This window comes from Rhinoraja longicauda, unplaced genomic scaffold (genome assembly GCF_053455715.1).
Source record: "Rhinoraja longicauda isolate Sanriku21f unplaced genomic scaffold, sRhiLon1.1 Scf000189, whole genome shotgun sequence".
In the NCBI taxonomy this organism is placed as follows: Eukaryota; Metazoa; Chordata; class Chondrichthyes; order Rajiformes; family Arhynchobatidae; genus Rhinoraja; species Rhinoraja longicauda.
This window is the reverse complement of record NW_027601407.1, coordinates 135,736-148,591: the sequence shown is the minus strand read 5'-3', so window position 1 is coordinate 148,591 and position 12,856 is coordinate 135,736. Positions and strand designations below refer to the sequence as shown.

Here is a 12,856-nt window from a genome sequence, read left to right as displayed (position 1 = left end):
AATCTAAACTGTCACTGTGGGAGGTGTTATTGCACTGTTTGCCGATAAGTACAATATTTTTGTTTGTGACCTGTGATAGGTGCTGTCGTTGCTGTGCCTAAACCTTTATTTTCAACGTGTTTAATGAGTTGATGAACAAAATCATCTGTTTACATTTTTTTTTTAAAAAAGCTAAAGAAACCTTGTGGGCCAGTATGAAGGAAACTATTACATGGGGTAGTTGTAGTGAGTCATGTTTAAATGTGATGCTGCAGAAACCTTATGCACTCAATGCTTAGTCTGAAGTATCCATCCCACACGCCTCTGATGCGCTCATTTACACATCATGGCTAAGCAGCGGTTCCATCAATGGCGCTGAACCAAGCTCAACTGACTCTCTATGGAGCTGCTGGAATCACAGCAGTCTACCGCAGCAACAATTAGTGGAGCATTAAAATGTGGTGATTGTTCATTTTCTCTAAATGTTTTCTGTCATTGGTTTAAAAATACACAAGATGGGGGACAGGATTGGTAGTTTACTGGGTGAGGTGAATGTAGGTGGGCAGAGGTGCATGAGGGTTATACAAGGAAACTTGCAGGAATACATGTAGAGTGTGGCCTTAAAGTGAGCAGACTTGGCTTTGTAAGGCACAGTAGTAGTGTCTTGATACTTCCCCTGGGATCCACATAGCAAAGATTTTTCTTGTACAAGTCTTCAGTGCCCAGTGATACACGTGTGTTTTCAGCAAAGTTAACTAACACTCAGGGGGATAAATTAGTTTGTTCTGGCGCTCCTCTGTAGAGAATTGGAGCTTTGGCAGGTCTCAGAAGGGATGTGCCTGGTTCCAATCGCAGGAATAGGGACAGGATATTTCCAGTGAGGCGTGAGGACACCTTCTGAAGAAACTCTTTAATGCTAGGACAAGCGTGAAGGGAAAGAAAGTGCATTTACGTCAGCATTCAAGCCTTGTCCTTCCCTGAACCTGAATTTATAGGTTCTGCTCAAATCCAGATGAATGAACAGATTCATAAAAAATAAACCACGCTCACATAACAGCCCTGGAACTTAACTTTGTAAAAAGTAATAGTCTTAAACATTCACAGACCTTGGTGGTGATGAGGCAGACTTTTGTCCTCTGGAAGATCCAGCAAAGGAGCGGCCATATTGGGAGCCAGAATAAAATGATATTTGAGATCCTGTTAAAGTGGATAAAAAACAATGTGATATTTTATGGAGCTACAGCTAATGCTTCACACACTTCTAATATTTTTGGTAGTGTTATTTGCTATTCTACAGATAGAAAAACAAAATTTAAAAAATCAAAATGTCAAGCATATTTGAATGAGGATGTTTCAACGCATTCCTGATAGCCACTCAGGCAGCGCAGTGGTGAAATGTGTGAGCTTTGTTTGAGAAGCATAATGTAGGTCTGAGCTGGTGAACTGCTGAATCAAAAAGATTCAAGTTCGATTGGAGCCACAAGAACCAGCAGACACTATGATCTTGATGAAACCACAGAGTGCTGGTGGAACTCAAAGGGTCAGGCAGCATCTGTAGTTCAACTCACCATCCACAATGACAAGGACATTACTGTACTTGATCTTAATGTTCCTGAAGAAAATTCATCCAGGGCTTCCATTTGCAATCACAATTTAGTGACTTCTCCGAGGCACTAGTTGGGCAAGACCAAGATGAAGTTGTGCAGCAATGGGTCTGACAGTAAAGTTAAGAGTCTGGAGTAGCTACTGAAGAAGGGCCAGTTGAGTGAAATAGTGGAAGTTGCTGGTACCCTGAAAATTGTTTTACCAGTATCTTTTGCAGAGAGGATATGGGAAGAAAATTTTAAAAGAAGCAAAATATGTTTGAAAAATCAAAGCAATCAACTACAAAATGTGTCATGATTGACACTTTTAGGTGCAGTTGACTGCAGTTGATAAGTTAAAATCCCACAGCAAAAAACACCTGCAAAATAAACTGGTTTTGAAAATCAAACTTATTTATAAGTTTAGATTATTTAATGGTAAGGTTCGTGCTGTGGAATTGAAACCATGTATTCCATCCATATTTCCCTAATGTTAACTTATACGGTATCAGCATAGTTGAATGAGGATGTTTGAACGCATTCCTAATAGCCACTCAGGCAGCGAAAGAAAGCTGGTTCATTTTGTTCTCCCCTACCCAAGCCCAGGCATGAAGTGACCATATATGTTGCTTTATCATTTGCTATTTGAAATTACTGATGGCAGCATCTCTATTTTTGTATTTTTCAGCAACTAAAAAGGAAAGAGGAATAAATTTACACTGTTATTTGAGGTGATGAGAAGATGCAAAGGATTCAGTTTTTAAGTTTAGTTTAGTTTAGTTTATTATCACATATATTGAGGTGCAGTAAAAAGCTTTTGTTGCGTGCTAACCAGTCAATGGAAAGACAATACATGATTACAATTGAGCCATCCACAGTGTACAGATACATGATAAAGGGAATAACATGAATAACATGTAGTGCAAGATAAAGTCCAGGAAAGTCTGATCAAAGATAGTCTGGGGGTCTCCAATGAAGTTGACAGCAGTTCGGGACTGCTCTCTAGTTGTTGATGGTTCAGTTGCCTGCTAACAGCTGGGAAAAAACTGTCCCTGAATCTGGAAGTGTGCATTTTCACTTCTATACTCCTTGCCTGATGGGAGAGGGGAGAAGAGGGAGTGGCCAGGTTGCGACTTGTCCTTGATTATGCTGCTGGTCTTGCCGAGGCAGCGTGAGATGTAAATGGAGTCAATGAAAGGGAGGTTGGTTGGTGTGATGGTCTGAGCTGTGTCCACAATTCTCTACAATTTCTCGCGGACATGCATGGAGCTGTTCCCAAACCATGCTGTGATGCGTCCCGATAAACTGCTTTCTATGGCGCATCTATCTGCAAAAGAGGAATTTCATTGTGCCCAAGTACTTGTGATAATAAAGTACCATTGAATCCTTACCTCCAACTTTAACGTGGTCACTAGTTTCATCATGCACTATTTCGGATACTACCTCTGACCTATGAGATCTGCAGATTAAAATTTTCAATACAACACAGAATTATCATATATTCAATGGAGATCACACCAGTTTCAGTGTACCTGTGCCAGTATGAATGAGCCACTTCTCCTTCCCTTCTTACATGCTAACACTGTTTTGGACACTACATTCAATATCCTTGAACGTATAATTATTTTTTCTCTAAATTTCACAAGCAGTGAGAAGAGTCTGCAGCCAGCGTGGCTGCCATGATGAAAGCTGACCCATGTGTCAGGCATAGTGCATAAATGAGTTTGCAGCTGCACGCTCAGTTAGTGGCTGCTATCCGTCGATGCACATCAGAATTGCACAGCACAGAAACAGTTCCTTTTGACCCACAGGTTTTAAATTGGATTTTTTATAGTGAGTTCTTGCTAAATCGTTTGAAAACACATGATTTAGCATCAGGGCAAAATATAACACCAATTTAGTTCACCTGAAGTGGGTGAAATTCAATTTCGATGCTTACATTTTTCCTGATCATTTTATACCTTCCCCTTACATTCGACATCCCAAAATGGACACCTCCCAAAGGGCGGCACGGTGGCGCAGTGGTGAAGTTGTTGCATTGCAGTGCTTGCAGCGCTGGAGACCCGGGTTCCATCCCGACTACGGGAGCTGTCGGTTCGGAGTTTGTACGTTCTCCCCGTGACTGCGTGGGTTTTCTCAGAGATCTTCAGTTTCTTCCCACACTCCAAAGACGTACAGGTTTGTAGGTTAATTGGCTTGGTGTTTGTGTAAATCGTCCCTAGTGTGTGTGTAGGATAGTGTTAATCATTGGTCGGCGCGGACTCGGTGGGCCGGTTTCCGTGCTGTATCTCTAAACTAAAAACTAAAACCAAACCTCACACTTGCACAGGTTAAACACTCTGCCATTTCGTTGCCTATTTCTGTTGTTGGTCTGTATCACACTGTATACTTCGGCAGCCCTCCTCACTGTTACATGTTATGTTGTGCAGGTTGTCATCAGAGTTGCGCTGTGTAATGTTGTTCAAAGATTTAGCACACAGACATGCCCAGCATTCTACATTTACTTGAGAGGACTTACATTTACAATGCGGATTGGGTAGTAGTACCTTTCAGGCGCTCTGCTCTACCATCTAGTATATGTGTCAGTGAAATAGCCTGCTGGTGTCAGGGAAATGATGAAACCATTTTCACTTACTGCAGCATTTCTTTGATGATGCCAACAGCCACATCGTCAACGGCACTTCTTCCAGTTCTGACAGGATTCAACAAATTCTCACTCACAAAGAAGCCTACTTTACTCTCTCGTTTCGAAAACTCACCACGGGTGGCTGTAGCAATTGGTCCCTGGAGGGGGACATCTACTACAACTGGATCCTACAAAAAGAAAAGAAAATGAAAATAAGCTAAGGGTTTAAACAGTTTAGTTAACTAATGATTGATAGTGAAATTATTTGGGCACGCAGATTCAGTCATGAAATTGTAGAACAGTACAGCACAAGAACTGGCCCTTTTGCCCATAATGCCCAGGCACCTACCAGTTTCTGTGTACAAAACCTACCCCACAGGCGTGTCAGGGGTTATGGGGGGGGGGGGGGGGGGGGGAAGCAGGAGAATGGGGTTAGGAGAGAGAGAAAAATCAATAATAAACTCATACTTCTGCATAAATACTATAAGGTATTTTTATGAATTCTTAAAGCTGAGATTACCTCACTTCCTGCGCTCATTCAATACAACTTCACAGTAAAACATCAGCGCATATCAGCACATGATTTTTCCACAACAGCCATTTAAATAAATGTACATATTTTCACCTTTTCACGTGTACTCACACTGCACTGTCCTAAGTCCTGCTGATAATGATTGCAATCAGCACTTCAATCATACAGCCTTTTTTACCAAGGTCACATTTTGTGCTATAGATGCATGCAGCACGGCAACAGGTCCTTCGGCCCCTCATTGTCCATGCCGACCACGATGCTCCATCTAAGGTAATCCCATTTGCCTGTGTTTGTCACATGTCTCTCTAAATCTTTTCTCTCCACATATCTTTAAATGCTGTTACTGTCCCTGCCTCAACTACATCCTCTTATCAGTTCATTCCATATACAGTACCTACCACCCTCTTTGTGAAAAAGATGCCTCTCGGGTTCCTATTACATCTTTCCCCTCTCATCTTAAACCTATGCCTTCTTGTTCTTGATTCACGTACCCTGGGTAAAAGACTCCTCTGGATCATACACCCATATCGTAAATCCAGTCCTCAGCCTTCTGCATTCCATGGAATGAAGTCCTAACTTGCCTAGCCTCTCCCGATAGTTTTGAGAACTTATCGAAACGTATAAGATTATTAAGGGGTTGGGCACGTTAGAGGCAGGAAACATGTTCCCAATGTTGGGGGAGTCCAGAACAAGGGGCCACAGTTTAAGAATAAGGGGTAGGCCATTTAGAACTGAGATGAGGAAAAACGTTTTCAGTCAGAGAGTTGTGAATCTGTGGAATTCTCTGCCTCAGAAGGCAGTGGAGGCCAATTCTCTGAATGCATTCAAGAGAGAGCTCGATAGAGCTCTTAAGGATAGCGGAGTCAGGGGGTATGGGGAGAAGGCAGGAATGGGGTACTGATTGAGAATGATCAGCCATGATCACATTGAATGGCGGTGCTGGCTTGAAGGGCCGAATGGCCTCCTCCTGCACCTATTGTCTATTGTTCAGGCCGTCAGGTCCTGGCAACATTCTTATAATCCTTCTCTGCGCTCTTTCCAGCTTCAATTACATCTTTCGTAGAGTAGGATGACCACAAATGAACACGATACTCCAAGTGCAGCCTCACCGACATCTTGTACAACTGCAACATAATGCATCTTGGATTTTCTGTTTTATATTCTATCCTTGGATCAAACCGGTGATTTTTGATTTTTGCAGGAGGTAAACCCTGCAAAGTACTGATCAAGTACTCTAACAACTGGCACAGCCCTCAAATCTACTGCAAATAACTAATTTGTGAAGGTAATAGGATATTCAGAGGCTTCCTTGTAAATATTGTCACGTTCTCAGAAACCAGAGTACATTGTTAGCCAGCCAGCAGCAAACACTGTCACTGCTACTGCTGTAACTACGCAGCAAAAGAAACGCTCTGGGCGACAAGAAGCAGGAAAGTTAGCAGAGAAAAAGATCAGGATATTATTTTTGGGGGGCACTGAGCCAGTGGCACAAGAAACGTATGGACAGTGATTGGCAGGGAATTCTAACGTCTTGTGTAAAGCACTATGTGCATTTTCCAACCTCCCCAAACACAACATATGAGGGGGAGAAACTAGCTGGGAAATTTCTCATCCATTAGATGATCTTGGAGATCACCCTGGCCCTGATTACTGTTTTACAGTCCCGACCTTTGATTTCGAGCGATTTCTAAATCAGCCCTAACAGCTCTCTTTTGAATGAATGGAACCAGCTGACATGAGCTTGCAGACTGTTACAATATTGTCCAGAACAGGAAAATTCTTTCTGACATCAAAGTTAGATAATCATAAATGCGTGGGCATGATGCCCCTAACATTTGATGACACCCTGATGTTTGGAAACTCTTACTGAGAGAAACATTTATCATATCATATCATATCATATATATACAGCCGGAAACAGGCCTTTTCGGCCCTCCAAGTCCGTGCCAGTTACCATTGAATCCTTCACTGAAGTAGATTACATTTCTTAATCTATTAGATTATATCAAATAACTCTTTTACTCGTTATTGAGAAACACTGCTAAATTTATATATTTTTATGCAAACATAAATGTTCTTAGTGATGATGAAGGGAACATCCCTTTGGTTGCATGATGATTTATAACCGTGATATCTTTTCACAGGTATTCATTTAACTATAAAGCATCCCTGAATATTGTCAGGTCAGGGAAGGCATCTAACAAACACTTCAAGCAAGTTCTTCTCTCAATATTTGTAGGATGTAAAAAAAATGAAGATACTGAGCTGTGGTCTCTGGCACCTTAATCAAGTACTCATCCAACGATGAGTGCCATTGGTGAGTGGATGGAGTTAGGGTATTATTCAACCGTGATCTATTTTAATAGCAGTATATGGTGTCTGAGTGAATGATGTACCCTTGTTCCTCTAACAATCAGGGTTCTTCGCCTCATTATATCTGACTTCCAGTGTTTTGATTGATGGATTGAAAGATACAGCATAGAAACAGGCACTTGAACCCACCGAGTCCATGTCGACCAATAATCACAATGATATCACCTGTTCACTAGTTCTATGTCATCCCACTTTCGTATTAATTTGAAGGGGCAACATACAGAGGCCAATTAACCTACAACCCCGCATGTCCATGGGATGTGGGAAGAACTGGAGCACCTGGAGGAAACCCACGGGGTCATAGGGAGAATGTGCACACTCCACGCAAACAGCACCCGAGGTCAGGATTAAACTGGGTCTCTGGCTCTGTGAGGCAACAGCTCTACCAACTGCTGCACTGGGTCGGTCTGCATTGTTTGAGGCATTGGTCGAGGATTTGACCAGGGACATGGAGTCTGATTTCATTCAGTTCCAGGAGAACATGTGAAAGCTCAAATCCAAGCCTGAACATGGGGCCACTCTGTCCTCTGCAGTTTGATGCTGAACTAAACAGGGATCGGATTTTACGATTTTTTTGTTGTTGTAAAACTGCACAATTATACTCACCCCCAGACAGTTGAGATCGATGGCCAATTTCTTTGTTAGGTCCTTGATAGTTTTGGCAAAGCGATATACATCCTTGGGCAACACATGCTGTGAAGGGTGGGATGGAGTAAGGAGGGTAAAAATAAAGAACATTGACAGGTTAAATCAATATTCACTGTACTGCCTTAGAATTCTTAGCAACAGATGGTCTCAGATAACCTGCAAATTTCCTTTCTAAAATATTACCTTCCTTTTCCTCTTCCTAAATCCTGATATATTTAGCTGCTATTTACTATTGTAGCTCCTAACAGTTCCAATGTATTACAAATCTTTACAACATGCAGTAAAGTGCCAACCAGCAGTTGGTGGAGAGGAAGGATCCCTGTTTTGTTCAGCCTCATTGCTTTTCATTCTCTTGATTTTCCACTTGTTTAATTTTCACTCATTTTGAAGTATCTGGATTTTCAGTGTGCTGCTAAATCTTTCAACATTTAGCAGGTGGCTAATCTTCATGACTCATTCTGGGAAAACAGTGCCAAACGCAGTATGTATGAGAACTGAATCTAACCCTATACGGTAAACCTGTGCGGCAGACTCGTCTGAATAAGGATCCCACCTGGAACGGCACACATTCATTCCTTCTACAGACACTGCCTGGCCTGCGTTGTGTTTTGTTTAAGATCCCAGCATCTGCTGGTCCTTGTGTCTCCAAAATAAAACTCACTTCTTTGTCCAGGTTCGGTTTGGCACATGCATCTATTTTCTTTTCAAGCTGCTCAAGATGGGAGGCTATACCTAGGAGCTGGTGGTTACTTTTGGCGACCTGTATTATAATGAAATAAATTAAAAATAAAATAGAACACGGTTTTCACACAATAATCACAATGGTCATCAAGTTAGATTGCACGATTTAATAAAGCACCGATAAAGCAGACTTTTAACGGCAATTGTTAAAAATAAAGTCACAGGAAATACAGACAGTATATACAGATTTCTAGCCTCAGCTTTGGTCAAGGTATTAAGTGCAATTCAAAGCAAATGCAAATCAACTCTTTCTGCTGGTTGGGAATCTAGGACCGGAGGAGATGGCCTAAGATGTAGATCACGAATGAACTTTGGAAACAATTATACATGTAAGACTAGTAAAAATGTGGAATTATCTTTAGCAAATGACAATTTGTACCAGAGTTAAAATCTCAGATTATTTGGGGTTTTTCAGCCAAGTATATTGAAAGACACAAGGGAAAGGTGTAAATATGGAAAATGCTAATCAGCAGATCAGACTGCATGGAGAGGAAACCAGTGTTAACATCTCAAGTCGATGCTATTTCATCAGTACTCCATTCCCATAATGTAGTTTTGGATTATAATTATTTGAATTTTATTTTCAATTGAGGCAGATTGATCAAACTATGGGATGCAGCATATCACAAATGGCAAAACATGCAGCCGAGCAGTTAACCACTGGCAAGTTCTTCTAAGCTTTTTGCCAAGCTCTTTGGTTTTTACCAAGTTCTGATGAAACTGAGTTCCTCCAGCATTTTATATTTTGCTCAAGATTCCATCACCTGCAGTTTCTTGCATTTTATAGATTACAGAATAGTTCCAGGGTGGAAGATAGGAAATATAACTTTGTTATTTAAGAAAGTAGGAAGAGAAATATATAGAACCATTGAAAAGTTGAAAGTGACTTCAGGTTTTTATCAGTACAGACCTATTGCTAACATTGTCAATTTAACCTGCAAGGTTGGACTGACATGTACTGATGACTTTCTTCTCTAACTTAGACCAGTTAGCCTAACAAAAGTAGGAGAAAAGTTGGAAACCATAAGTAAAAAAGTCATAATGGATTTATGAATGAGAAGTTATCACAAATCGGCTTGGAACATTCTGAGTTTGCATCTAGCAGAATAGGTAAGGGCAAATTAGGTGATGAATTGTAAGATAGTTTTCAAAAGGTTTTGCCATACCAGAGGTGTCTAACACAGGGGGGAAAAGTTTCAGGGTGAGATATAAGAGGGGAGCGGAGGGAAGGATATTTTCAATCAGAGGATGGCTAAAATCTGGAACTATGAAATGAATTGGGGTGAGCGCTGCTTTACGTCCTCATCGTCCACCCTGGGTAGTTCTACGGAACTGACAAAATTTGCAGCAAAGCGTCAACTACGCACTCTGAAGCACCAACTGCCACTTTTGACTGTTGTAGTTGACATATGAAGAAGAAAGAAGAAGAAATGAATTGAATTTGTACTTGGATTGTGCAATGCCCATACTTCACTGAGTCAGTTACTCAGAAAGATTTTCTTACCGCACTTTTGATTCTTGTTTGAGTGTTCGTCAGAAATCGTTTAATCTTCTCAATGAAGATCATATCGGAGGTGTAACGTGTAAACCTGTCTTCAACCTCTTTGACCACCTCAAATGACTTGTGAAAGAATAAACAAAAGTATCAACATTCAATAACATGCTGTGACTCACATTTCTTTATCCATTCTTTGTCATGTCATATTGATAATTTGATGGGTGTATAGTGATTTCAATCTGCCCTTAATTTTGATTTGAAGGAAGTCTGCAGTTGTTAGAAGCTTCGCTTTTATCCAATCTGTCTCTGCCAGATAATAACAGGCCTGCTACGCATTGTTTGCATTAGTAACTTTTCCTTTTATTGCTGCTGTCTTATTGATTTCCCATCCTTATGAGCCAATTTTTTGTTATGGTACGTGTCGGTACATCGAACAAGCACGTCCAAAAATGAAAAAAAAAAGATTTTCAAATAGTTACAATTTTAATTTTTATGCTCTTCCATTTTAAATTATCCGTTTTTATTGCAAAAAGACTACTCAAGTTAAAAAAATAAAATGTAATGAATAATTCAGGCAGTTAAGTAGCTTAAGTAGCTTACTGGTGGTCATTACAGCAGCTGGGACATAATTATTTAATGTACAGCAGCTAATGCAGTATCTTCATGTGAACTGTTAAATTAGAGGCAATGTCATATTTTGCCATAGATAACGACTGCAAGGAATGACTTTGGGAGATTGTTTCTAACAATAACTGGACACACATTGACAATAAGTGGACAAATAACTGGTCGTAGAAACTTGTTAAACTTTGTGTATATTATTTTAACAATATTTTAATTTTTGACAGGTTTTGATTTTATTCTTCACTAGACGGGGGTGGACCCAGTGGGTCCAAATCTCTCCTGCGGGCCCGGCAACCCTCTGCACAAACCTCTCCTGCGGCCAGCAGCAAGAGAGCTCTCCTCGCCCCCCCCCCTCCCCCCCTCATTGTCCACCATTCCCATCACTTGGGCGGGTCCCATTGTGACGTTGAACACGGGTGACGCCAAGGGAAAATGGAAACGTGATTTTTTCAACTTTAAAAAGGTGATTTTTTAAATTTAAAAAGATAAAAACTTAAAAAATATAACAACCATTTGAACCACAAGACAATGGTGATTAAGGTGGTGCTCAAATTGTTGCCCTATCGTGTACCGTTTTGGCTGTAGTTCGGGAACATACTAAATCTATTTATATATATATATATTAGACCAAGTAGACCCGTTGGGGCCAAACCACTCCTGCATTGGTGCAGCACCCTCTCCTCCCCCACTCCCCCTGCGTATGCGGGGATGTGCAGTGGTAGACGGCGGTGGCTCTCCCACTGTTGCTGAGACGCTGTACTCTGGGCGGCATCGGGATCAGCTCCACACATCCATGTACAAACCAAAGAAATGTTAGCTGGCTCTGATAAAGGATCTCGGATTGAAATCTTGAATGTTTCTCTTTCTGTAGATGTTGCCCAGCCTGCTGAGTGTTTCCTACATCATCGGAGCAGAATTAGGCCATTCGGCCCGTTGAGTCTACGCCTCCATTCAATCATGGCTGATCTATTTTTCCCTATCAACTCCATTCTCCTGCCTTCTCCCTGTCAACTTTGACACCCTTATTAATCAAAAACCTGTTAATCTCTGCTTTAAAAATACCTAATGATTTGGCCTCCACAGCCGTTTGTGGCAAAGAATTCTTCAGATTCATAACCCTCTGACCTAAAGAAATTCCTCCTCATCTCCTTTCTAAAAGAACGTAACTTTATTCTGAGACTGTGCTCTCTGGTCCTAGACTCTCCCACCAGTGGAAACATCTACTCTACATCAGCACTATCCAGCCAAGATTCAACGAGGTCCCCCCCCCCTCATCCTTCTAAAATGTTTTCTGGTTTCATTACAGATTTTCAGTGTCTACAGTTCTCAAACATAAGGTTGGACAATTCATGTAAATGACCATTCTTTTGATGTCAATTGCAAATTATAAAAATATTCAGGCTCTATCAAGTAATGAGGCTTGACTCCATAGATCCAATCCAGCTCTGCAGGCACATCCAATATTAAACTATACTTCCAGGCAAATTTTAATTTAAAATAAATGAAATGTCTTAACTATTTTGATATTGAGTTCACACCTGTTGCATGGATAGGGTCTCCATTACTTCCAGGTCGACCATAATTGTCCCTTCTATTTTGGCAAGATTTGAGGCTGTCTGCTCCACTTTCTGTCGGTATGTGTCAATTTCTGTCGCTGTAAAGTTGCCACCTTCTGTGAATAACCTAGAGGTTCGAGCATTACATAGTAACTGAAGCATTTTTTTAGCAATAGAAAGATGTTTAAGTCCCGCAATCCTGTGCCTTTTTGGTAGAGCAATCCCAATGTACTCAGTTTGTCAAGCATTGGAAAGGGATCAGAGTAGATTAACGAAAATGGTTCTTGGGTTGAAATAATCACAGCCACAAGGAGCTGGGATTATTTTCTTTTGGACAAAAGAAGACAGTGGAGAGATGTGATATGTTTATGTAATGGCGAGGAGTCTAAATACAATGTATAGTGGGAGGCTGTACCCATTAGAGGGGTTGAGGGTAGAGGTCACTGGTATAAAATGAAGGATAATGGAACTAATAATGAAACATGATGAAAACCTATTTTTAAATGCAGTGTGTGGTTGGAATCTCGAATGAAACACCTGCAGAAGCAGTGGAGGTAAGTCCCATTATAGTCTTCAAGAGAGAAATGGATATGTAGTCATAAACATTTGCAAATATATGGGCAGAAGGTGTGGAACAAGTGAATTGCTCTTGGAGATACCAAGCCTGGACACAATGGGCCGAATGGCCTCTTTCTG

General features: G+C 40.9%; 1 protein-coding gene across 1 annotated transcript in view; it reads right to left on the bottom strand.

Annotated features, from left to right (window-relative positions):
• LOC144590439 (coiled-coil domain-containing protein 180-like) overlaps nucleotides 1-12,856 on the bottom strand; it is a 71,430-nt gene that overhangs the window by 17,885 nt on the left and 40,689 nt on the right. Inside the window, exons 25-31 of the mRNA XM_078395053.1 lie at nucleotides 12,143-12,287; nucleotides 9,987-10,103; nucleotides 8,403-8,501; nucleotides 7,700-7,786; nucleotides 4,198-4,376; nucleotides 2,954-3,021; nucleotides 1,086-1,176 (exon numbers count right to left, since the gene is read on the bottom strand). Coding sequence (XP_078251179.1) covers nucleotides 1,086-1,176; nucleotides 2,954-3,021; nucleotides 4,198-4,376; nucleotides 7,700-7,786; nucleotides 8,403-8,501; nucleotides 9,987-10,103; nucleotides 12,143-12,287 — 786 coding nt within the window. The remainder of the gene's footprint in view (nucleotides 1-1,085; nucleotides 1,177-2,953; nucleotides 3,022-4,197; nucleotides 4,377-7,699; nucleotides 7,787-8,402; nucleotides 8,502-9,986; nucleotides 10,104-12,142; nucleotides 12,288-12,856) is intronic.